The sequence below is a fragment of the Heteronotia binoei genome, chromosome 4, assembly GCF_032191835.1.
Source record: "Heteronotia binoei isolate CCM8104 ecotype False Entrance Well chromosome 4, APGP_CSIRO_Hbin_v1, whole genome shotgun sequence".
Lineage (NCBI taxonomy): Eukaryota > Metazoa > Chordata > Lepidosauria > Squamata > Gekkonidae > Heteronotia > Heteronotia binoei.
In genome coordinates, this window is record NC_083226.1 from 11,527,350 (window position 1) to 11,554,086 (window position 26,737).

At 47.4% G+C, this 26,737-nt stretch overlaps 1 protein-coding gene across 4 annotated transcripts in view; it reads left to right on the plus strand.

Annotated features, from left to right (window-relative positions):
• Positions 1 to 5,714: 5,714 nt before the first annotated feature.
• The window catches only part of CARM1 (coactivator associated arginine methyltransferase 1), a 78,674-nt gene continuing 57,651 nt past the window's right edge, over positions 5,715 to 26,737 (plus strand). For 2 of the 4 annotated variants that reach the window (XM_060236785.1, XM_060236786.1), the window contains exon 1: positions 5,729 to 5,935. In XM_060236785.1, the coding sequence (XP_060092768.1) occupies positions 5,785 to 5,935 (151 nt within the window). In that variant the 5' untranslated portion in view covers positions 5,729 to 5,784. Of the gene's footprint in view, positions 5,936 to 26,737 lie in introns of all 4 variants that reach the window. The other 2 variants (XM_060236784.1, XM_060236787.1) reach the window with 2 other exon arrangements.

Below are 26,737 nucleotides of genomic sequence, written 5' to 3' on the forward strand. Positions count from 1 at the left end.
CCCCAGAGAGCACTGAGGTCAGCTGGAAAAAAATTGTTGACCACCCCCGGACCAAGAGAGGTGAAGCTGCAATGCACCCGCAATCGGGCCTTCTCCTCTGTAGCCCCGAACCTATGGAACCAACTTCCAGAGGAAATGCGGGCCCTGCGGGACCTTGAACAATTCCGCAGGGCCTGCAAGACCTTCCTCTTCCGACTGGCTTTCGCTGACGTAGAAAGAAATTGCTAATGATTACTGCCATCATAAAGAACAAATAGCATTAGCACTTTTATCAATTTAATTAATTAATTTTAAACTTATCAAAATTTTAATGTTAATGTTTAATGTTAAATATAACTTTGTCTTTTGTATAATGGTAATTTGAATGATGTTGTTAGCCGCCCTGAGCCTGCTCCGGCGGGGAGGGCGGGATATAAATAAAATTATCTAATCTAATCTAATCTAATCTAATCTAATCAAAGGCTCACCTTACTAATTAAAAATAGCAATAATTATAGTCCAACTCACAGAAATCTGTAAATGACCTTGAACTTCTATGACAAACAGATGGTCTAGCCCACACCAGTTTGTCCTTGGTCCAAAATGGATTTTGTTTGGCAGAAGAGTCCAATGTGGAATGGAAATGAATGGGTTATTCCAATGTAAAGCCCAGGGGTCCAAGATCTCAGACACTCGAGTCTATGCGGCACTGTTGAGCTTCAGGGTTTCTGTCACAGCAGGCAACTCGACAAGAGACAAAGAGTATGCTTTTGCAGTACTGAGTGGGAAGAAACATGCTGCTTTGTGGCTTCAAAAGGCAAATGTGTATACTTGTCTTCTTCTGCTGTCGCAATCCATAAAAAGCACAACAGTGAGTCACCGTAAGATGCGACCCAGCACCCTTTCCAAGACTACCCGCTTGGTTTTCCAGGTTCAGCAAACAAGTCTCTCAACTGAAATAAAAAGTGGCCTTAGAAGTTCTTCAAGCTTGTGGGAAAGAGCAAGAACACCAGCACTGCATCTGCTGTGACTGAAAGCTTGCTTGGCCAAAGGAAAAAGCCTTTCGGAGCAGCTCACAAAGCACGGCTGGTGAGGAGATTTTTTGAAAATTTCTCTAATCAATCACTTCTGTAGTCCAGAGGTTGAATTTGTCAGCTACAAATACAGTGACCCTAAAAACTGAAGCCACCACCACAACCTCAAAGCGTTCCTGACAGCTGCAGAAGCTAGCTCCTCAGGATCAAAAGTTCTTAATCTGTGGGTCTCCACATCAGCCCTTTGGCTTCCGTGCTGCAATGTTACAATCCTCATTGCCATCAGAAGAAGAGAAGAAGAAGATGATATTGGATTTATATCCCGCCCTCCACTCTAAAGAGTCTCAGAGCGGCTCACAATCTCCTTTACCTTCCTCCCCCACAACAAACACCCTGTGAGGTAGATGAAGATATTGGATTTATATCCCGCCCTCCACTCCGAAGAGTCTCAGAGCGGCTCACAATCTCCTTTCCCTTCCTCCCCCACAAGACACCCTGTGAGGTGGGTGGGGCTGAGAGAGCTCTCACAGCAGCTGCCCCTTCAAGGACAGAGTCTCAGAGCGGCCTGCAATCTCCTTTCCCTTCCTCCCCCACTACAGACACCCTGTGAGGTGGATGGGACTGAGAGGGCTCTCACAGCAGCTGCCCCTTCAAGGACAGAGAGCGGCCTGCAATCTCCTTTCCCTTCCTCCCCCACAACAGACATTCTATGAGGAGGGTGGGGCTGAGAGGGCTCTCACAGCAGCTGCTCTTTCAAGGACAGAGTCTCAGAGCGGCTCACAATCTCCTTTCCCTTCCTCCCCCACAACAGACACCCTGTGAGGTGGGTGGGGCTGAGAGGGCTCTCACAGCAGCTGCCCTTTCAAGGACAGAGTCTCAGAGCGGCTCACAATCTCCTTTCCCTTCCTCCCCCACAACAGACACCCTGTGAGGTGGGTGGGGCTGAGAGGGCTCTCACAGCAGCTGCCCTTTAAAAGGACAACCTCTGCCAGAGCTATGGCTGACCCAAGGCCATTCCAGCAGGTGCCAGTGGAGGAGTGGGGAATCAAACCCGGTTCTCCCAGATAAGAGTCTGCACACTTAACCACTACACCAAACTGCCTCTCCCCTGAAAATAGCCACTGGAAGGACCCCACAACAGCTCCTAGCCAAAGGCAGAAAGACCACCCCAGCTCACTACCTTCCATTAGTCAGGAAAAGGGGCATTTCTTTAAGCCCTACCCCACTCTTTGGGTTGGTTTTCCATCCCCAAAACCATCTTCTACTCATGCTGAATGCTAAGTGTTATGTATTGGACTTGACGTGTGGCGGGAAACCTTTGTGGGTAACTGCAGGAACGCTAGCAATGCAATATTTCCGTCTGAGAGCTGGATTCTGTTAAACTTGACTGCCGGGATATGGTAGGGAAGGGGAGGGGTCTTTTTTGCATGCATATAAGCTGGGGCACGGCCCCACCATGTTCTCTTAGTATGCAGTTGCCGATAAAGCCAGTTCTGTGTGAACTCCAAATGTACCGAACCCAGTATTTAACACTAGGGAAAGTTGAAGGCGGCGGGAAAGGAGGAAGACCCAACATGTGACCGGATGGACATCAGGGGTCATTTTGTAGAGAAATAGGTGGTGGAGCTCATTTCCCCGACCTCGGAAGGATGGAAGGCTGAGTCAACCTGGAGCCGGCTACCTGAACCACTTCTACTAGGGTCGAACTCAGGTCGTGAGCAGAGGGCTCCGACTGCAGTACTGCAGCTTTACCACTCTGCGCCACGGGGCTCTTCTGCATCCTTTGCATACATCCTTTGCAACACCCTTCCCACCTTCTGACTAGGAAAAGAGGAGTCATATGTTGACCCTACTATGTCTGACGAAGGGTGCTTTGACTCTCAAAAGCCTGTACTCTGAAACTCTTGTTGGTCTCTGAGGAGGAGGAGATAGGATTTATACCCCGCCCTTCAGTCGGAGTCTCACCAGCGGCTTATAATGGGTTTGAATTGTGATTGTTGTGAAATGTCCTGAGCCTGGCTACTGGGAAGCGCGGTTAAAAAATTTAAAGAAAGAAAGAAAGGGAAAACAGAGAAAGTGTGACTTCCATGGCCATTCCATAATTCGTGTTGCTAACTCCAGGTTGGGAAATACCAGGAGATTTTGGAGGTGAAGCCTGGGGAGGATGTGTTGTGGAAAGTGTCCACCCTCCATGGCACCATTTTTCTCCACAGGAGCCGATCTCTGTAGTCTGGAGCTCATACGTAATCGCCAGGGGATCTCCAGGCATCGCCTGTTGGTTGGCGACCATTTTTTTGAATGCAAAACAAGTCTCAGGTTTCTTTGTCTCTTCCGCAGGAACAGAACTCTTCAGCTAGATTTGCAGGGCACCTTTCCAAGCAGAGTTACAACTTCACTTAAATGGATTTAAAAGGATTGGAAGGTTCCCAATTCTGGGATGAGAAATTCTCAAAGAGATCGGGGAACAAAGCTTGGGGGAGATGAGGCGTCCTCCCTCCAAAGCTGCCATTTCATCCAGGAGAACTGATCTCAGTAGGCTGTATTTCCAGGAGTTCTCCAGGCCCCACTTAGGACAGCCTACTAGAAGAGTCTTTTCTGCTGTTCCTCCAGCACGCCTCCTACCGAGGCCCCTATGAGACTAGTGCAGGGGTGGCCAAAAAGGCTCAGGAGCCACATGTGGCTCTTTCATACATATTGTTGGCTCTTGAAGCCCCCACCACCCACCCAGCTGGTTTGGAGAATGCATTTCTCTCCTTCAATAACTTCTCCAAGCCAAGCCAGCTGGCATCTTGGAGAATTCATTTAAAGTTAAAGTTGTTTTCTTTCCATCCATCCTTTCCTCCCTCCCCTGGCTCTCAAACATCTGATGTTCATTTTCTTGAGGCTCCCAAATGTCTGACGTTCATGTCTTGTGGCTCCCAAACATCTGACGTTCATTTTCTTGAGGCTCCCAAACATCTGACGTTCATGTCTTGTGGCTCTCAAAACATCTGACGTTCATTCTATGTGGCTCTTACATTAAGCAAGTTTGGCGGACTGGCCAGGGTGTCAGCTTGCCTGATGGCAAGTGGGCCCCTGATGAAGTGGGCCCCCTTAAACATTAGACCACATGTTAAGAATGTTAATGGCCTTTTAGTAAAATATAATAGAAGTTCTGATATTATTACTGTAATGCAACTAAAATTGACATTGTATTTAGGGTTGAGAAGGTTGAGAAACAAGGATTTTTCTTCCATCCTCACAATACAACAACTCGTGGGTGCTCAAGGAAAGCAAGGAGCAGTTTAATGAACAGATAAAAGGAAGTATTTCTTCACCAAAAAAGCAATTAAGAATTCACTGCCACAGGAGGTGGCAACAGCTACAAGTACAGACAGCTTCAAGAGAGGATTAGATATATGGAGCAAAGGTCCATCAGTGGCTATTAGCCATAAGGTACAGATAGAACAGTGATGCTTTGTATTCTTGGTGCCTGTGGGGCAACAGTGGGAAGGCTTCTGGAGTCTGGTCCCACTAGTGAACCTCCTGATGGCACCTGGGTTTTGGCCACTACGTTGGACTGGATGAGCTACTGTCCTGATCCAACAGGGTTTATCATGTTCAGATATAACACCTTTTCTTTAAAAGGATATCATTAATTATAAAAGAGAAAACATTTCAAAGCAGCTTTCTCCTGCTTTTACAACGGATCTCCAGCTGGCGGAGATCAGCTCCCCTGGAGAAGATGCAATCTATATCTGCATTTTAATTTCTACCGCCTACTGCCAGTAAAATGTACAATATATGTACACTGTTAATTACTAAATATATATATATATATATTTATATGCAACTATAAGACGATCATTTAATTTTTGTAAGAAAGGAAATTTTCAAAAAAGTGGAAAAAAGTAAAATTAAAACTTTTGCGAAATAAATGTATATGTATATATGTGTGTGTGTGTGTGTATATATATATATATATATATATGTACACTGTTAATTACTAAACATATATTATATATCTATATATCTATCTATATATGTGTGTATATATATAGATATCTCTCTCTCTCTCTCTCTCTCCATCCATCCACCCACACTGCTGGCTAGGACATTGGGTAGCAGATGTCCGCTTTTGGGGGGTTCTTAACAGAAAAAAAACACCTGCTGCAAATGTGGGGTTGGGAAATTAGGAATATTCCTAGCCAGCAGTGTAGCTATAGATACTATATCTATAGATATATATGTTTAGTAATTAACAGTGTACATATATATATATACACACACGCATATACATTTATTTCGCAAAAGTTTTAATTTTACTTTTTTCCCACTTTTTTGAAAATGTCATTTGTTTCTTACAAAAGTTAAATGATCGTCTTATAGTTGCAGGTGGCAACCATTATTTTTAGACCTAGCCGGCCAGCCCCGGAGCAGCGTGTTGCGGCTGCCTGCCTTCCTTCCTTCCAACCCCCTTTTGCGCCTTTGAGGGCGCCCCGCTCCTCAGGCCCTGCGAGGGACGAGGGCGGTTCTCTGCCCCGCTTGGGGAACCGGAGAAGCGCCGCCCCGTCCCCGCTCCGCCTCGCCTTTCCCTGCCTCCAGCCGAGGGGGCGGCAACGCGCCGCGGGAGCCGGCTGGGCCTCCCGCACGGAGGGGGCGCTGTCGCCCTCTCGCTGTCGCCACTGCGCTTGCGCCGCTCGGGGCCGAGGGGGCGGGCCTTCCGGCGCGACGCCTTCCGCCCTCCGCGCGGTGTGTGTGTGCCGCCGCTGAACGAGTCTGGGATGTCAAGATGGCGGCCTCGGCGGTGTCGGTCTTCCCCGGCGTGCGGCTCCTGACCATCGGCGACGCCAACGGCGAGATCCAGCGGCACCAGGAGCAGCAGGCCCTGCGCCTCGAGGCCCGCACCGGCCCCGACGCCGCCTGCCTGGCCCTCTACAGCCGTGAGTGGACGGAGGGTCTGGGAGGGAGGGAGGGAAGGAAGGGGCAGCAGCAGCAGCATCCTTGGCCCGCTTGCAGAACTCGGGCTCAGTGGCCCCGCGGAGGTGAGCCGGCTCACAGGCATGCAGCTCTGGAAGGATGGCCCCAGAGCACACCCGGGGATGCAGCAGCTCGCCACTGCCATGCCAGTCGCTCACGGAGTACAATTTTGGCTCGCAGGACTCAGCAGCTTAGAGGGGACATTGGGTAGCAGATGTCCTCTTCTTAGAGGGCATGGCCTCTTTTGGGGGGTTCTTAAAAAAAAAAGCCTGATGCAAATGTGGGGTTGGGGAATTAGGAGTATTCCTAGCCAGCAGTGTTCCCTCTAAGCTGAGTCAGTGTGAGCTGGCTCACAGAGTTTTAGCCAGCAGCTCACACATTTTGGTCTTTGCTCAGGGGAAATGGCCCCAGAGTACAATAATTTCTGCAAGAGCTCACAACTGTCATGCCAGTCTCTCACGAAGTAGAATTTTGGCTCACAGGACTCTGCAATTTAGAGGGGACGTTGGGTAGCAGGTGTCCGCTTTTGGGGGGTTCTTAACAGAAAAAAAACACCTGATGCAAATGTGGGGTTGGGGAATTAGGAATATTCCTAGCCAGCAGTGTTCCCTCTAAGCTGAGTCAGTGTGAGCTGGCTCACAGAGTTTTAGCCAACAGCTCACACGTTTTGGTCTTTGCTCAGGGGAAATGGCTCCGGAGTACAATAATTTCTGCAAGAGCTCACAACTGTCATGCCAGTCGCTCACGAAGTAGAATTTTGGCTCACAGGATTCTGCAGCTTAGAGGGGACATTGGGTAGCAGATGCCCTCTTCTTAGAGGGCATGGCCTCTTTTGGGGGGTTCTTAACAAAAAAAAAAAAGCCTGATGCAAATATGGGGTTGGGAAATTAGGAGTATTCCTAGCCAGCAGTGTTCCCTCTAAGCTGAGTCAGTGTGAGCTGGCTCACAGAGTTTTAGCCAGCAGCTCACACATTTTGGTCTTTGCTCAGGGGAAATGGCTCCAGAGTACAATAATTTCTGCAAGAGCTCACAACTGTCATGCCAGTCGCTCACGAAGTAGAATTTTGTCTCACAGGACTCTGCAATTTAGAGGGGACGTTGGGTAGCAGGTGTCCGCTTTTGGGGGGTTCTTAACAGAAAAAAAAACACCTCATGCAAATGTGGGGTTGGGGAATTAGGAATATTCCTAGCCAGCAGTGTTCCCTCTAAGCAGAGTTAGTGTGAGTTGGCTCACAGAGTTTTAGCCAACAGCTCACACATTTTGGTCTTAGCTTAGGGGAAATGGCCCCAGAGCACAATAATTTCTGCAGGAGCTCACAACTTTAATGCCAGTAGCTCACAAAGTAGAATTTTTGCTCTCAAGACTTCACAGCATAGAGGGAGTATTGCTTTTTTTTTTTTTTCGGGGGGGGGGGGTCACTGCTTTTTCTCACCTCAGGAACTGGATTCTCTCTCCCCCCGTCCCCCCCACTGCCGCCGTTCAGGCGTCGGATTGTGCAAACTTTCTTGCAGCTCCGGTTCTGGTAACGCTACGCAGTGGCCCCGGGGTTCTCTCGCGCTCTTTAATACAAAGGCAGGCTGCTAGGAACCCAGCTGCTTTTTTGGAAATGCGTTCAAATGTGTTTTAGACGCACGTTATCCGTTAGTGGTGTGAATGAATGACTGTGGTTTTCTGACAGACAAGAGTGGATGGGACTAGAACGGATCCGAAAGCAGGGCAACTTTAAAAAGGTAGCTCAGTTAATGAGAGGAACTGGGGTGCAACGTCTTTAAAGTACCGTTGTGCACATAAATGCAAACAGTTGAAGATGGTTTTTGATCTGGAAGGCCAACAGGGTCATTTCTGACAGATGTTCCAAAAGGTCTAGTTTTGATTGTTGGAAGAACGTGCTTCCTGCCGGTCTTTCAACACTGCGGTGGTAGCTAGCAAGTCTTTTCTGTCTTGTGTATAAATTAGCATCTTTAAGGGTACTTTCTTTTGGAAATATTTCTGCTACTGTCGTAGTAACGATAGAAATGATGTTTAGATATTGTATAGTATAAAAATCCTTCACACGTGTGTTGAGAAAACCTGATCTAGTAGATGAGTTGTCCGCATATTGTACATGATGGGGGAGGCTAATTTGAGTGATAAATGGAGCAAATCTAGAGTCTTATCTTTATTTTGCTTTTTTAAAACTTAAGTCAGGATGGGATGCATTTGATTCTAATGATCTTTTGATTTAAATGGGATTGGAATTCCTAATTTAGAGCCCTCGTTTTTAGCCGTCAGCAAACCTAGCAACAGTTTGGCCAAGTAGTTCAGAAGTAAGCTTCGTGTCATCCAAGGCGGCATAATTCCAAATAAGCAAGTACAGGATTGCAGCCCTTAGTTTTCAGGCAAAAATTACTCCTAGAAGGAGGGGTAGTGTAGAAGTAGAGGCAAAGAACCAGAAGACGTCAGGGACTTCTTACCAATGGAAAAATTGTGAGATCTTGGAGAACCCAGACAGGAGGTGGGGGGGAGAAAGCTTCTGTGAAATGTTTTCTCTTTTATAATTAATGATATACTTAATTATAATGATGTAGTGTTCTAATTATAATGATATAGTGTTCTAATAATGATATAGTGTTCTTTCTGTACCTTATGGCTAATAGCCACTGATGGACCTTTGCTCCATATATCTAATCCTCTCTTGAAGCTGTCTGTGCTTGTAGCTGTTGCCACCTCCTGTGGCAGTAAATTCTTAATTACTTTTTGGGTGAAGAAATACTTTTTTTTAATCTGTTCATTAAACTGCTCCTTGCTTTCCTTGAGCACCCACGAGTTATTGTATTGTGAGAAAGGAAGAAAAATCCTTGTTTCTCAACCTGTGCATAATTTTGTAAACCTCTGTCATCTGTCATCCTCAGTCTTTGTTTCTCCAAGCTGAAGGGCCCTAATCTGTTTAACCTTTCTTCATAGGGAAAGTGTGTCACCCTCTTAATCATTTTAGTTGGCCTTTTCTGCACTTTTCCCCAATGCTATAATACATTTTTAGGTGTTACTCATTCACAATGTGCGGTAAGAAAACTTACGTGTAATTTCATGGATTGCAGTGTTGAGTGATGGCAATTCCTAAACTTACTGTAGAACATATTTTCAACAGTGTTTATTTTTAGAATGTGAATAACGCAGCAATTAATGTGCTATGCTGTGTTTAGTTATAATGCAAGACTAAAGAAGCCAGTGTTTGATATGCTAGTTTTGTTCTAAGATTTTGAGAGAGTTTCTGTCCAAATAATATGCTCACTTTTGTTTACCCCAGAATTTGTTCTACTTTTCTTTGTTCCCTGCTTCTTAGATGGCAAAGATTAACACACTGTACTAGCATAGGGTGAAACAGTTTGCCGTTTTCTCTCGAGTATTAAATATATTGCAAACTGACTTCTAGAAAACCGAGGCATTTATACTTTAAATGTGCCAAAACGGTACCGTTTTATACAGTAGTTTTTAAACAGAAGCTAGAAATTATACAATAACATTTTATGTTGTGAAAGAAATAAAACAAGGACTTGCAGGAGCGTATCTCATTTCCCCTCCCCAATAGCTGCTCCCTTTTGCCCGCTTCCTTCTATCCTTCCCCTGTACCAGCCCATCCGCCTTTACCTGCCTTCATCTCAGCATTCCCGCTTACTCTCACCCTGGCAGCCTCTATCCTGGAAAACTGTGGTCCAGTTCTACAGTACCAGATGCTAGGCCAGGCCCAGCTGCACAGTGGGGAACTCTCAAGGGTATTTGGGGGGAAATGAACTTTTCCTCTATATCTCTTTCCTCACCTTTCTCTGCCTTTTTCTCTCCCACCAACCAGCCTACTTTTATCGCTCCACATCTTCAGTTATATTTCATTTACACCTTGAGTTTCTCCACAGGGGAGAAATGGTAGTCACCCAAATCCATATTTTGTGTTTTTCTCCATATTTTCTTCAGAATCCAGTTGGTTTGGACTGAGAGTGTATGACTGGCCCAAAGTTGACCCAGTGAGTTTCCATGGCAGAGTGGCAAATCCAGCCTAGGTCTCATATATGAGCATATGAAGCTGCCTTATACTGAACCAGACCCTTGGTCCATCAAAGTCAGTATTGTCTTCTCAGACTGGCAGCGGCTCTCCAGGGTCTCAAGCTGAGGTTTTTCACACCTATTTGCCTGGACCCTTTTTTGGAGATGCCGGGGATTGAACCTGGGACCTTCTGCTTCCCAAGCAGATGCTCCACCACTGAGCCACCGTCCCTCCAGATCTCCCAGATCCAGAGCTTCTAACCACTACACCACACTGGCTTCCATGTGTAGCTGCTGATGAAAAGTAGTAAGCAGCCAATCCCGAGTGAGTCATGCGGTTCAGGTGACAGCAGTTCACCTAGTGGTTGTCACTAGACCTGACCCCCCCTTTAAAGGCCAAAACCACCCTGGAAAGGGCTCTCTGCCCTCTTCCCCTGCCTTTTTCTGACAGAAGATGCTTGAACTCTGCAGTACTGTAGTGGTTGCCTAACAACAGCCCCAGTGATTACTGCAAGCATTAGTTTTTAAAGCCGCAAGTGCCGCTTCTATTTTTTTTTTTGAGGGGGGGGGGAGGTTAACCTATTTATTTTTAAATTTTCAAATTTTTTGTGCAAACCTGTGGCTTTCTTCAGATTTGTAGCAAGTTCTATCCGTTTGTTCATGTTTCCAGTTTCTGAATTTAAGTAGAGAGAGAGAGAGAGCCAATTGGGTGTAGTGGTGAAGTGCGCGGACTCTTATCTGGGAGAACCGGGTTTGATTCCCCACTCCTCCACTTGCACCTGCTGGCATGGCCTTGGATCAGCCAGAGCTCTGGCAGAGGTTGTCCTTGAAAGGGCAGCTGCTGTGAGAGCCCTCTCAGCCCCACCCACCTCACAGGGTGTCTGTTGTGGGGGAGGGAGATAAAGGAGATTGTGAGCCGCTCTGAGACTCTTGAGTGGAGGGCGGAATATAAATACAATGTTGTCGTCGTCTTCTATTCACACCTTGGGAATTTTGGGAATTAGCTATATTGATGAGAAGTTTACATAGTTTCGAAAGCATGGGGAGCATTATTCCAATTCTGTGCCCTGATCAGGTCTCTTCTATATCCCTCCACCCCACCAAATCAGAACCCCCCCCCCCAGGCTTAAGCATTTGCAGAAACTGTGAATCTCTTGGGTGGGGTAAATGGCTTTGGAATTCTTGAATTGTTTCAAGTGCATCTTCCGTAAGGAAATGTGTGTGTAACTCAAGTGGGAGAAAACAAGCTATGGCAGTTTACTGCTAACTCCCGAGATTGTTGTGTGTCTTTAACATGACACATCTGTGAGAGGAGGGCGTCTTTGTTTTATAGGCTCTATAGCTGACAGTCTTGAAAAGGGTATCCTTCTATAAACAACTTCTTCTAGCCCTTAGGAAGAAGAGCAGGTTATTCCTTAATTCACAAGCACTGAAATGTGCTTTTTAAGTGGCGTTCCTTCTTGATGATGACTTTCACGTGGGAGGTGGAAATGGGACGGTTGAGAGGAGAGGCTGGAACACATTACATTTATAGCTGCGGAGTTGTGTAATGTGAACGCTGCAGTATTTATAAGTGACTTGGTCCCATTTATTTGCGCCCCTCAAGTGCTGTCCAGGGACTCCTCCTTCTGGGCCAATCTGAGCAAAGCTGAAAACCTCTGAAGAAGTGAGCCCTGACTCAAAAGTAGCGCATGCTGGAATAAATGTTGCTGGTCTTTAAGGGGAGGGATGGTGGCTCAGTGGTAGAGCATCTGCTTGGGAAGCAGAAGGTCCCAGGTTCAGTCCCCAGCATCTCCAACTAAAAAGGGTCCAGGCAGTAGGTGATGGAGATGGAGAGACGGTGGCTCAGTGGTAGAGCATCTGCTTGGGAAGCAGAAGGTCCCAGGTTCAATCCCCGGCATCTCCAACTAAAAAGGGTCCAGGCAGTAGGTGATGGAGATGGAGGGACGGTGGCTCAGTGGTAGAGCATCTGCTTGGGAAGCAGAAGGTCCCAGGTTCAATCCCCGGCATCTCCAACTAAAAAGGGTCCAGGCAGTAGGTGATGGAGATGGAGGGACGGTGGCTCAGTGGTAGAGCATCTGCTTGGGAAGCAGAAGGTCCCAGGTTCAATCCCCAGCATCTCCAACTAAAAAGGGTCCAGGCAGTAGGTGATGGAGATGGAGGGACTGTGGCTCAGTGGTAGAGCATCTGCTTGGGAAGCAGAAGGTCCCAGGTTCAATCTCCGGCATCTCCAACTAAAAAGGGTCTAGGCAGTAGGTGATGGAATTGGAGGGACGGTGGCTCAGTGGTAGAGCATCTGCTTGGGAAGCAGAAGGTCCCAGGTTCAATCCCTGGCATCTCCAACTAAAAAGGGTCTAGGCAGTAGGTGATGGAATTGGAGGGACGCTGGCTCAGTGGTAGAGCATCTGCTTGGGAAGCAGAAGGTCCCAGGTTCAATCCCCAGCTTCTCCAAAAAAAAAAAAAAGGGGGGGGTCCAGGCAAATAGGTGTGAAAAACCTCAGCTTGAGACCCTGGAGAGCCGCTGCCAGTCTGAGAAGACGATACTGACTTTGATGGACCGAGGGTCTGATTCAGTACAAGGCAGCTTCATATGTTCATAATCTTGGGGGAGGGACAGTGGCTCAGTGGTAGAGCATCTGCTTGGGAAGCAGAAGGTCCCAGGTTCAATCCCCGGCATCTCCAACTAAAAAAGGTCCAAGCAAATAGGCGTGAAAAACCTCAGCTTGAGACCCTGGAGAGCCGCTGCCAGTCTGAGAAGGCGATACTGACTTTGATGGACTGAGGGTCTGATTCAGTACAAGGCAGCTTCATATGTTCATATATGTTCAAGGTGCTGCTGGACTCCTGTCTTAAAAATCAGGGGTAGTGTCCTTCATTAGAACTGGACAAATTGTCTTAATTAGCAAGCCTTTGAGTTGGCCAGAATTTTTCCATCTTGCTGGTTACTGAGAGAAAAAAAAACAGAACAAGTGAATGGCAAAATGTATCTTTCCCTCTCTTCTTTGATTTCGTTGAATATGAAAATTTCTGAGCGATTACAAAGCTGCGTCATTACGTTGACACTCTGCTCCTAATAAACTTTTTGTTGGTGTTTATAAATAGTTTGAGGCACCTACCTTTCCCAGCCCGTGGCTCCTTCCTTTCTCCAAATATTGTAGATCCTGAACAAAAGCCATCAGTTGAATTCTCAAGAATGGCCTTTTCTGTTTCATTCAGCAGGTAACCCAGGCTACCACTAAAAGGAATTGCTTGTGCTTGACCAAATCTATTGTTAGTATTTATTCAGCCTCTAGAGTTGAAAGGGAACTCCCGGGTCATCTAGTCCAACCCAGCGTTAACACAAGAACGACATCATGATATCCTGACCCACGTAGGTATCCAGTCGGTGCTTAAAAATCTCCAGCGATAACGAATCTTGCAAAGCAGACTTTTCCAGTGTGAAACACACCGCACAGTTGGGAAATCCTTCCTCAAATGTAGATAAAACCTCCTTTGCTGTGGTTTATATGCATCCTGCCTACCAATGCAACTGAAAATATATCTACCCTGTCCCCTCCACTGATTTGTATGGAGTTATGTTTGAGTAGTAGAGCAGCTGAACCTTGCAAACTTCGTGTTCAGGGACAGGCTCAGTGGTAGAGCATCTGCTTTGCATGCAGAAGGCCCTGGGTTCACTCCCTTGCCGTGCCCGGTCGAAAGGACCAGGTGGTGAGTGAAAGGGAAAGACCTCTCCGCCTGAAAGCTACTGCCCTTCTGAGTAGACGGTACCGACCTTGCTGGACCAGAGGTCTGATTCAGTACAAGACAACTTCATTTTCACATTGTTCCGCTTCTGCAGTCTGGCTTTTTAAACCGACGCTCCGGCCGATGCTCATCCTCCTTTCCAGAGTTATCACAGCTTGCAGAACTGTACTGTCGGAAGGCCCCGTATGGATCCTTGTGCCCGTTCAGCCTTTCTTGAAGATCTCCAAGGAAGAAGAGAACAGGTTGGATTAAAAAGAAGCGAAAGGTTCAGATTGTTGCTTTTGTGTAACGTCGTAATATAAACTTGCTTTTCTGTGAAGTCGCTGAAGAATTGCTTGCGTTCTTTGAAATACTGACTTCTTTTGCCTCTTGCTGCAATCCATGGAGGTCTCCCCCCACTCCCGCCTCCCACTTTATTCCTGAGGGTCAGAGGACTTCAGCATAAACTAGTAAAGATCTGGCAAGGGGGCAGAATCTGCAAGCAGTGCCGCATTCCCTCAGGTGTCTGGCACAGCCTTCCGTTGCTTGAAACAGGCAAGTGGATAAAAGCCAGTTTGTGTTTCCTCAGTTTTCTTGGTAGGTCCTTTGGATTTTCCTTCCAGACAACCTTGGTCTTGCAGGTCTCCTCTAAATCTTTTTCTCAGCTTTTCAGCATCTAGGTCGAAGGGTGCCCAAGAGAGCTCAAGTCCCTTGAAGAAGACAGGGCCAATACTGGGTGACGTAGCGGCCGTCTTTTTAAAAAAAGGTATTCCTAAGCAGCCTAAAAAGTCATTGTTCTTTACTGCAGTACTAATTGCTCTTCCTAGGGCAAGTCTGACTTGCTGTTCTCCCACCAGCCTACCTCTGTCATTTCTGTGGTCTTTTAGAACGAAGTTCAGGTCAGATTTGTTTTGGGAGAGCCAGGAGCTCTTGGAAGGAGAACAAAGTAATGAGAGTTTGTAGAATCTTTCGGGATCAAGTGCCGTGTTCTACTGGAGAAAGTTTTCCTTCCAGATGTTTCATTCTCAGCTGCGGAGAACATCCTCAGTGGCGTTGCAGCCGGAGCAGGCGCTCAGACCTTCTTGGCTGCTGTGCATTGAGATCTGGTCTGAGCGCCTGCTCACCATCCCCTTTTCTTCCTTCGTTGTATATTGCAAGCTGGTTTTTGCGCAGGAGCGGTCACCTTGGGCAGCCAGTGTGGTGTAATGCTTTAGAGCGGTGATCTCTAGTCTGAAGAACTAGGTGGGATTCCCCACTCCTCCTCCACATGAACCCAGCTCGGGTGACCTTGGTCCAGTCACTGTTCTTTCTCTCAGCCCCACCTCCCTCACAAGGTGCCCGTAGTGGGAAGAGGAAGGGAAGGCAATGGTCAGCCGCTTTGAGACTTCTTAGGGTAGAGAAAAGTGGGGTATAGAACCCTTCTTTGTTGTTGTCTTCTTTTCCAGAAACTTGCCTCCTTCGAAGCTTTTGTTTTTCTTTGGGCTGTACTGAGTCAGCGCCGCTGCTGATGCCATAGGCTGCCGGGGAAGATGTTCCTCTCCTCGTGCCTACGTGTTCAAGAAATAGTTTCTGTTTTTTAGAACATGCGACTTGGTGCCCAGGGATGTAGTTTGACAGAGAATTTTGGATGTCAAGTGCCAGAGAAGACCTGGGTCTAGAGCGTGTGTTGTGGGTGAAGTCCCAGTGAATAAAGGCTGTTATAACCATGGGTGGTGTTCTGCTTTTAAGGGGTGTTTTGCCCTGGGTAGATGCATGTGTCTCATTTTTTTTTTCTAAACGTTTATCAGGTTATATTCAGCTCTGCCTCCCTCTCAGCCTAGTTCTGTATCTCCACTGACTTGCAACTTGGATCTTGCATTGCTGTGTAGTTCTCCGTACACCCAAGACTGAGCTATGTATCGGTCGTTCCTTCAGCTAAAACCCAGGATTCTGCTTTGGCCATATCCTGCTTTGAATCATTGTAACCAGGGATTTTTTTTGTAGCAGGAACTCCTTTGCATATTAGGCCACACGCCCCTGATGTAGCCAATCCTCCAAGAGCTTACAATAGGCCTTAAAGGGCCCTATAAGCTCTTGGAGAATTGGCTACATCAGGGGCGGGTGGCCTAATATGCAAAAGAGTTCCTGCTACAAAAAAAGCCCTGATTGTAACCATCTTCTCTCTAACCTACTTCAACCTTTTCATCGTTCTGCTAATTTTACAAGGAAGCCCCCAACTCTTGTCTTGCTTATAATGTCACTTCTAGAACTCTCTTTCCCATCTCCTCCTGCATGAAGTACAAGCTCTTAAAGTTCTCCTTGTTCCTTTTAATATACAGTCTGCAACCACCGTTCCTCCAGCTGCTGCATAGCTCTCTTTATCATTACTGCCCACTTTCCCTTGTTCCTTTCTGTGTGGAATTTTCTCCCTGTGCATATCATCTGTAGTGACAATTCAGGTTCCTCCTTAAAAGCCACCTTTTCCTTGAGGCTCTGAATCACCCTCAGTTAGTTCTAGTTCTTTCACGAGGTTGTATGAGTGTTATCAAATGTCACAACAGAAGTAATCTTAAATGTAATTGAAAAGCAATAAGAATTCCAGCTATAATTGTATTTATGGACATATTTTACTGAAAACGCAGTGGGTTTTCAGTGCTGTTGGAATGATGCGTGGCATTTCTCATGAACAAATCCAGGAAAGATCTCTCCTGTCAATGTATTCTTGGTGCTTGGAGGGGGGGGGCAAAGTGGAAGGGCTTCTAACCCCACTTGTGAACCTCCATATCCCAATCATTTGCCACCCTTGTCTCCTCTCCCTTTTGTTTTCTCCATATTTTTTAAATTTAAAAAAAAATCCTAATTAAATGGATGGCCAAACAATTCATTGTCTAGCAGGAAAACAAGATTTAATTATATCATCAGACAGCAAAAACAGACATCCAGCAGTTTTTCAAACTCTAAATTCAGCCTCGGGACTTTAACAAAAATGCCATGATCTCGTATGCCGGCGATTATAAGACCGCCTCTGCTTTATCCCTCTGCCTCAAAGGTGCTTCAAACCTGTCAGGTTATTCATGCCGTCTTCTGGATTCTGTGTCCCTTTACAACTATTGAAGGTAGACCATTCCGCTTCCCGAAGGAGGCAACCCACATTTTTGCCACAGTCATCATATTAACAGCAATAAACAATCGTGTGTGTGCTGCCTTCACGGATTTTCTGATATATCCTCATAAAAGACAACTGGATCAGGAGGGATTTGGTCACCTAAAGCTGTAGTCATCGCTGTACTTTCCCAGTGAATTTAAACTATTCTGTATTGCAACCATGTCTTCCTGAACCCGCCACTGAATCTTCACAACAGGCCAGTGAAGCAGGTCAGGTTGTTTTAAATGGCTTGTTTTTAAGAAGCATTTGAACATATGAAGCTGCCTTATACTGAACCAGACCCTCGGTCCATCAAAGTCAGTATTGTCTTCTCAGACTGGCAGCGGCTCTCCAGGGTCTCAAGCTGAGGTTTCTCACACCTATTTGCCTGGACCCTTTTTTGGAGATGGCGGGGATTGAACCTGGGACCTTCTGCTTCCCAAGCAGATGCTCTACCACTGAGCCACCGTCCCTCCCCAATTTTACTCCCCAATTTTACTCCATTTTACTCATTCCGAAAAACAGTTCACAGAAGTTATCTATTTTTGGGGGGTGGGGATAGTCTCTAAAACTTCCCAGTTTTGCTATCAGAAGAATTTGGGGGGGAGGTGCTCAGGGAGGGGAATTGGGGGGGGGGTTCCCCCCAATTTGGTTTTTCCTCATCCTTCGCATCTTATTTCTGCAAGACAGCATCAAGACAACTCTTTCACAAGGTTGTTTGAGTGTTATCAAATGTCACAACAGAAGTAATCTTAAATGTAATTGAAAAGCAATAAGAATTCCAGCTATAATTGTATTTATGGACATATTTTACTGAAAACACAGTAGGTTTTCAGTGCTGTTGGAATGATGCATGGTATTTTTCATGAACAAATCCAGGAAAGATCTCTCCTGTCAATGTATTCTTGGTGCTGGGGGGGGCGGGGGGGCAAGGGCTTCTAACCCCACTTGTGAACCTCCTTTTTTTGCCACTGTGTGACACAGAGCGTTGGACTGGATGGGCCATTGGCCTGATCCAACATGGCTTCTCTTATGTTCTTAATATATAAAACCCCATATCATTCTTAAAGCAAGTTGCAGTGTTTTTGCTGTTCAACTTGTGTTACAATTCAATACCATTCTTGGTCTCTGGATTTAAATATGATCAAAGTGGCTGTATCCCTAGCTAACCAGTTGTTGCTGACATTTAGGTTTTTGTATGCGACCAATTATTTACAAGCCTGTGGGAACAATCACTTTAGGTTTCATTTCTAAATGCGGAGGCCATTGATTGCCTGTTGGGAAACTGGTGTTCTCGGTTTGCTTAGCTTAGTGAAGCTTGGGTGGGTGCTCGAGGGCCCGTAAATATTTTCAAACTATAGTTCTAAAAGTTAGAATGCATTGTTTACTGATTAGCAGGATTTAGACTAAGTCTGCTCTCTTTTCTTCTTTCTGCACTGTTTATTGAGCTATTTGTTGAGCCTGAAAGGAGGGGAGGGAGGGGCTCTCAATCGTCAACATCTGCATTTAAATGGAACAGATAGAGAAGTGATAGAAAGACCTCTGCCTGTGATTCGAGTAGTGCAGCTGCCTGACAGAGTCCAGCAACACTGCCCTGAATAGATGAGCAGTCTGACTCACGGGAAGGTAGCCCCAGGTATTTGCAGAAGATCGGCACAGTTTAGTGACGTTTCTGCATTCAGCACAAATTTGGGTTTAACTACCTGAATCCCTCATGACAGCAGGCCAGAAACAAATAAAAATTCTTTTTCGGTTATAAAAAACTGACGGCTCGACCTTGGAGAGATCTCCTTCTCTATAAATTAGATGGGAGATCATTTGGGGACTTGGATCTTTACAGACCTTAATGATGAAGAAGCGTTCTTTAAACTTCTGATAAGGCTATTAAAGATTGCGAAGCTAAACAAACCCCATCAAAACGTTGCTCCTGTGGAGGATTCTATCCTCCTGCCCAAAACATTCCAGCAGACATGTTATCCCGCCGATTCCCCTCTCAGACTACAGAAATATTGTTGACTGGCAGAAAATCTTGGACAGCCTCTGTTGTTTTCCTCGATTCTTGAGATGTTCTCCTCCTGAAGACCAATCAGGGACCCCGCAACATTAAGCACGTTGTGTACCTTTGAAGAAGAAGATATTGGATTTATATCCCGCCCCCCACTCTGAAGAGTCTCAGAGCGGTTCACAATCTCCTTTACCTTCCTCCCTCACAACAGACACCCTGTGAGGTGGGTGGGGCTGGAGAGGGCTCCCACAGCAGCTGCCCTTTCAAGGACAGTCTCAGAACGGCCTACAAACTCCTTTCCCTTCCTCCCCCACAACAGACACCCTGTGAGGTGGGTGGGGCTGGAGAAGGCTCTCACAGCAGCTGCCCTTTCAAGGACAACCTCTGCCAGAGCTATGGCTGACCCAAGGCCATGCTAGAAGGTACAAGTGGAGGAGTGGGGAATCAAACCCGGTTCTCCCAGATAAGAGTCCGCACACTTAACCACTGCACCAAACTGGCTCTCAGCTTTGGAGCTGATAAATGTTCTTTTACATTAGTGATGTTTTTTTAAAAAGAAGAATTGCAGATTTATACCCCGCCTTTCACTCTGAATCAGAGACTCAGAGCGGCTTACAATCTCATTTATCTTCTCCCCCCACAACAGACCCCCCTGTGAGGTGGATGGGGTGAGAGGGCTCTCACAGAAGCTGCGCTTTCAAGGACAGAGTCTCAGAGTAGCTCACAATCTCCTTTCCCTTCCTCCCCAACAACAGACACCCTGTGAGGTGGGTGGGGCTCTCACAGCAGCTGCCCTTTCAAGGACAGAGTCTCAGAGCAGCTCACAATCTCCTTTACCTTCCTCCCCCACAGCAGACACCCTGTGAGGTTGGTGGGGCTGGAGAGGGCTCTCACAGCAGCTGCCCTTTCAAGGACAGAGTCTCAGAATGGCCTACAATCTCCTTTCCCTTCCTCCCCCACAACAGACACCCTGTGAGGTGTGTGGGGCTGGAGAGGGCTCTCACAGCAGCTGCCCTTTCAAGGACAGAGTCTCAGAATGGCCTACAATCTCCTTTCCCTTCCTCCCCCACAACAGACACCCTGTGAGGTGGGTGGGGCTGGAGAGGGCTCTCACAGCAGCTGCCCTTTCAAGGACAACCTCTGCCAGAGCTATGGCTGACCCAAGGCCACTCCAGCAGCTGCAAGTGGAGGAGGGGGGAATCAAACCCAGTTCTCCCAGATAAGAGTCCACGCATTTAACCACTACACCAAACTGGCTGGTTGCTTACTGAAGCCCTGGTTACTTACTGAAAGGCTGTTCACAGCATAGCATATTTGCTTTCATAGAAGACAGCGTCTGCATCCTGAAAGTGGATCTATCCTTAATATGCTAACTGTAATCCAGTTTTGTAAACCGCTCAATGGGGTGGAAGAGCAGCTGATGTAAAAGTCTAATTCTGGGTGCTTCCGCAAAAAAGACACCTGCACCCACCCTGAATGGCAGAAGTAGAAAACAGTCTCCATTGGATCTGTTACACTGGAAAAAACTGATTTGATCTGGCCAAGACGAGATGTACATAAAGTTGGAAAACGGTATGTGCCATGGTTACATTTATCAAATGCAGAACTTTTTTTGAACGGGAAATCCCAGAGAGGCATTGATGGCCAAAGAGTTCAGTATGAAGCAGCTTCATATGTTGATGGTCATACTGAGCCCCTTTACAGAGGCTGAAAATGAACCGGGAGTCATGTTTCTTTTGTCTTTAACAGGTTTTTATGCCCCTTTCCCCCATATATTGATGAACTTCCGAAAGATATAATATGCAATAGAACAGTTAAAATATTGAATCAGCAAGGGGGCGACCCACTCTCCGGCCCCGGGTTCCAGTCGTAGGAGGAGTGCCTGAAGAGACGTTTCCTTCGCAGTTTCTCATTACGCAAGAAGGCATCCCTTCCTAAACTCACACGCTTTTAAGGTTGTCGTTTTAAGCTTGCGTTAAGTTCAGTTTTAATTTTAAGTTGGGTTGTTTTCAAAAGACAACTATTGCTGAAACGAATGAAACGACCCGATAATTAAAATTAAAAACCAATCAAATGGATTTTAACAGGGATAAATGTAAAGTTCTGCATCTAGGGAGGAAAAATCCAATGCATGATTATAGGATGGGGGAGACTTGTCTTAGCAGTGGTATGTGCGGAACAGGATCTAGGGGTCTTAGTGGATCATACGCTGAACATGAGTCAACAGTGCGATGCGGTGGCTAAAAAGGCAAATGCAGTTTTGGGCTGTATCAACAGAAGTATAGTGTCCAGATCTCATGAAGTGATGATATCGCTTTGCTCTGGTAAGACCTCACCTGGAGTATTGTGTTCAGTTTTGGGCACCACATTTTAAGAAGGATATAGACAAGCTGGAACGGGTCCAGGGGAGGGTGATGAAGATGGTGAGGGGTCTGGAGTCCAAGTCCTATGAGGAAAGGTTGATGGAGCTGGGGATGTTTAGCCTGGAGAGGAGGTGACTGAGAGGTGATATGATCACCATCTTCAAGTACTTGAAGGGCTGTCCTATAGAGGATGGTGTGGAATTGTTTTCTGTGGCCCTGGAAGGTAGGACCAGAACCAGTGGTTTGAAATTAAATCAAAAGAGTTTCAGGCTCAACATTAGGAAGAACTTCCTGACCGTTAGAGCGGTTCCTCAGTGGAACAGGCTTCCTCGGGAGGTGGTGGGCTCTCCTTCCTTGGAGGCTTTTCAACAGAGGCTAGATGGCCATCTGACAGCAATGAAGATCCTGTGAATTTAGGGGGAGGTATTTGTGAGTTTCCTGCATTGTGCAGGGATCAACACCTGTGGGACTCAAGCCCAAGTATACTTATCATGATGGCTGCCAACTGCAGGTTGGGGAATTCCTGGAGATTTGTGGGTGAGGCCCAGAGGAGGGAGGGAAAGGACTTCAGCAGAGTAGAATGCCATAGATCCCGCCCTCCAAAGCTGCCATTTTCTCGGCCACTTCCTTAGTGCCACACCTGAAGGATGTTTTTAATCTTGGGATTTCCGATGGAATTGAGCCTGCTGAAACAACGGGCCTGACTTGTCTACTGTTGCAAAGCCTGGAAGTTGCCAGATAGAGATCTGTACGGGTGTGCACCTGTGCTGTGCAGCCGAGGAGCCCTTTGCAAATCAGACGACACCGTGACACGATTATGAAAGGCAGGCTGCCCGCTTACAGCAGCGTGGTTTTGGACTCAAGTCAGCAAGAGCGAACTTCTAGTCGGTGACCAGTGGACCTGTGTCCGTGCTGCTGCTCTTATTGCAAGTGTGGCGTCCTGTCTTGAGAAATCTCTCGTTTTGTGTTCAGTTAGACAAACTTTAACTCTCTTCTTTCAGATTCTAAGCAGTCCACTGGACTGCCCTGGCTGTCAGGAAACAGATACGATTGCCCAGAGAGCTGTAGGTGCTATTTAGGGGAAGCGGAGCACATGGCCCATCTCTTGATGGTGTTACATGAGAAGACTCAGGGTTGGAGGAGCAGTCTGTATATTAAGATGTGGGTTTTAGGGGATGGCGCAAAGCAGATCTGCTCGGAAATCAGACCCATGTTAGCTATCCATTCATTCATTCATTCATTCATTTATTCATTCATTCATTCATATTTTATTTGTATCCCGCCCTCCCCAACCAAGCGGCTCAGGGCGGCTAACAGCAAAAGCTCAATACATACAAGATAATAAATAACAAATAATTACAGTTAATTAAAATCCATTAAAATTCTAAAAACATTAATACTTTGTGCTACAATCGCTGCCACGTTTACTGATAATTTAATAGTTTCAGCTGGTGAAGGCCGTCTGGAACAGGATGGTCTTGCAGGCCCTGCGGAACTGTTCAAAGTCTCGCAGGGCCCGCATTTCTTCTGGGAGCTGGTTCCAGAGCTGTGGGGCCATGACAGAAAAAGCCCGAGTACGAGTGCTCTGGAGTCTTACCTCCTTTGGCCCGGGGATAGTCAGCAGGTTCTTCCCTGCTGACCTCAGTGCTCTCTGGGGTTCATGTGGGGAGAGGCGGTCCTTAAGGTAGACAGGTCCTCGGCCATATAGGGCTTTAAAGGTGATGACCAGCACTTTGTAACGAATCCGGCATATAACTGGCAGCCAGTGCAGTTCACGCAGCCCCGGCTGTATGTGCTCCCGCTTTGGGAGCCCCAGCAACAGTCTTGCAGCCGCGTTCTGCACTAGCTGCAGCTTCCGGGTTCGGCACATCTATCTAACATTTCTATGCTGCTTTTCCGCCCATCTTCATTTCCCCAAGGTGCCAAGCAATCAAAAGATTAAAGCGAGCGTTAAAAACATGCAAACTCATATAGAAATATACTTATAAACAACAAAATGCGGAAACATATATGGGGGGGGGGGGCGGACGGGCGAAACAGGAATGTTTCCACATGCTTGTGAAAGACAGTGACGGAATGCTCCCAAGAAACTGTAGCCCCAAAGCAGCTGTTGCGTCACGCAGTCGATCAGGTAAACCGAACATCTGGCTTGGGCAGAATGCTCATTCTCAGGGCAAGTGTTCGCGCGCAGCCTCCGGGCCAGGAATCGGATGGGAGCAATCGGCCATCGAAGTGCTCTTCGTACCGCGGAAGGGATTTCGGCAAAGCTCCTGGGCAGGAGGTGAAGCGGGAAGGCCGTGTTCCACCCCAGCAGCCTTTTCTCCGGCTTCGCGGCGCCGGCCGCGGGCCTTCTTGGAAATCTGGGGGGGTGGGGGAGGGGAGCGCAGGTCGCTCCGTTGAAAAGAAGTCATCCGCTGGAAGGGTGGTGACCTCCGAGGGCACGGTGGGGACAGGCGTCTCAGCTGGTGGACCCGGCTCCGAGGTCCCGCCTCTCCTGCAGCCTTTCCAGATCTCTTTGAATCCCCCCTCCCCAGCATTCAGCCCTTTGTGCCGTGTTCTGGGGAGCTCAGGGCACATCTGCTGCTCTTTTATCGTGCACAAAGGACTCGGAGGCCCAGCTTGACAGCCTAATTAATGTGCATGGGAGACGGTTTGCGCTGAAGCGCACTTTCAAAAGGCAGCGTCTTGAAAAGGCCGAGCGCTCCTTTCTAAGTCTCGAATTGTGCTCTTTATGAGATCCTCAAGAGTGTGTGTGTGTGTGTGTGTCTAAACCCCCTTCTCGTATTGAGCCAGCCCTCATCCTTCCAGTCACATTCCACCCGAGGCATTCTTCGTGTCCTGTCATGGCCGCTTGTGCCTTCAGGAGACAAAGCCTCATTGTGTTGATTCTCCCTAATAAAATGACTCCCCCTGAGCTCGTGGACTTGTCTCTGACCCTTCCTTGAACTGGCAGCTCTTTGGTTGGAGAGCAGGGAGGTTGCCGGGTGGAGTTTTGGGTCTGGGCCTCCATCAGCTGCATCCTTCTCTCAAGACACGTCTTCCCAGCATTGTAGGTCTTGTTCCACTGAAGGGAATATGAAAAGGGATGGACCTCGGAGTCTCAGGAGGGGCTTCTTGGAGAACTGTGCTTCAGTTGCATCCATTATTAAACGTTCTTGCTTAGTTTTGCCATACTGTGTGAGAGGGGTTGTACGGAGCTGGAAAACTTGGGCAAGAAGATAACGTTACAGGCCTGGGGGGGGGGGGGTGCAGGGTGGTGGTGGCTGGAGGCAAGAAGGATGCCACATTCTCCCAAACACTCTATCTGCAGGTTGTGGTGATCTCTTGAACACATTCTTATATTCCCACATTGAGTAGGCCTGTGGCTGTGAGACACCTGGCCCCTTTACAGAGAAATGTACTCTCTCTTGATCTGTAGCTTGCATATAGCAAATCTTCGGTCAGGCAGAGAACACATAAACACATGAAGCTGCCTTATTTAGAATCAGACCCTTGGTCCATCACAGAATCATAGAGTTGGAAGAGGCCATACAGGCCATCTAGCCCTTTGGTCCATCATAGAATCATAGAGTTGGAAAGGGCCATACAGGCCATCTAACCCTTTGGTCCATCATAGAATCATAGAGTTGGAAGAGGCCATACAGGCCATCTAGCCCTTTGGTCCATCATAGAATCATAGAGTTGGAAAGGGCCATACAGGCCATCTAACTCTTTGGTCCATCATAGAATCATAGAGTTGGAAGAGGCCATACAGACCATCTAGCCCCTTGGTCCATCATAGAAGCATAGAGTTGGAAGAGGCCATATGGGCCATCTAGCCCCTTGGTCCATCATAGAATCATAGAGATGGAAGGGGCCATACAGGCCATCTAACCCTTTGGTCCATCATAGAATCATAGAGTTGGAAGAGGCCATACAGGCCATCTAGCTCCTTGGTCCATCATAGAATCATAGAGTTGGAAGGGGCCATACAGGCCATCCTGGTCTAACCCCCTGCTCAATGCAGGATCATCCTAGAGCATCCCTGACCAGTGTTCATTCAACCGCTGCTTAAAGGTGAGGTGAAGTTCACCACCTACCTCCCATCAGAGTCAGTCTTGTCTGCTCCAACTGGCAGCAGCTCTCCAAGAGCTCAGGCTGAGGGCTTTCTCATCACCTGCTGCCTGGTCCTTTTAACCGGAGGTGGCGGGGATTGAACCTGGGACCTTCTGCATGCCAAGCAGAGGCTCTGCCACTGAGCCACAGCCCCTCCCACCCCTGATGCTCTGCCAAACAACGTTCTTTAAAACCTGCACAGCCAGTCAGATCTCCAGTGGCCAGTCAGAAGTCCCCACCCATCTGCTCGAAACACTTGGCAGAAGCCACGAAAGGGACCGCGTTGGGGGACCCTTAAAATGTTTTCCGCAACATAGAAATGAATCCTTAACATTTTAATTGCATCATCCATTGAATGCGTACATCCCTAATAGCAGTTGCAGTTGGCAGAGGAGAAAGAGAGCACTGTTGACAGATTCCCCTGTAGGATTCAGACTAAGCTTTGGACCGTGCTGGAATCCCGTTTCCAGAGTCACGCCCGTGTCGAACGCTTCCGAAGCATTCCTTAAATGCAAGCCACCCAGCACAATCATCAGCTTTCTTGGAGCTTTTATTTGCCGTTTCTCGTGGGACGCTCGCTGCTCTTTCGTGGTTTACGAGCTTGTTAATTACGAGGCTCTGGCTGTGGAAGTGGGCAGAAGGAAGCTCCGGAAAGCCTCTGTTAAACCTGAGTTGCTAAGCAGGCTAAAAGCTCGGCTACAGAAAGCAAGACCTGAGACTCTGCGGCAGAACTGACAATGCACTTCAGAAGCTGGGGGGAAAGGGAAAGAGAAAGGGCACGGCCCTTAATTTCCCTGGACACTTCAGGTTTAAGTGCCTGATCAAGCCGTCTTCAGCTTCTGGTATAATATTGGGAGAGCCATTTTGGAAACTCCTTTTGATTCACTGAAATGTTAGCTTGTGAGCAGAACAGCTGGGCCAGGACCGAGAGACTGGGACTGAAAGTGTTTGGAAGGTGTGATACAGTGTTGTGTAGTGGTTAAGAGTGTCTGACGGAAGCCCGAATCTCCACAAGTCCTCAGCCAAAGACCTGGCGATGGAAGCTTGTTGGGTGACCTTGGGCCAGGCACACTCTCTCTGCCTAACCCGCCTCACAGGACTGTTGTGAAGGATAAAGAGGAACAGAAGAACAGAAGAGAAGCCCTGTTGGATCAGGCCAATGGCCCATCCAGTCCAACACTCTGTGTCACATAAGAATATAAGAGAAGCCATGTTGGATCAGGCCAATGGCCCTTCCAGTCCAACCCTCTGTGTCACAGAAGAACATAAGAGAAGCCATGTTGGATCAGGCCAATGGCACATCCAGTCCAACACTCTGTGTCACATAAGAACATAAGAGAAACCATGTTGGATCAGGCCAACGGCCCATCCAGTCCAACACTCTGTGTCACAGAAGAACATAAGAGAAGCCATGTTGGATCAGGCCAGTGGCCCATC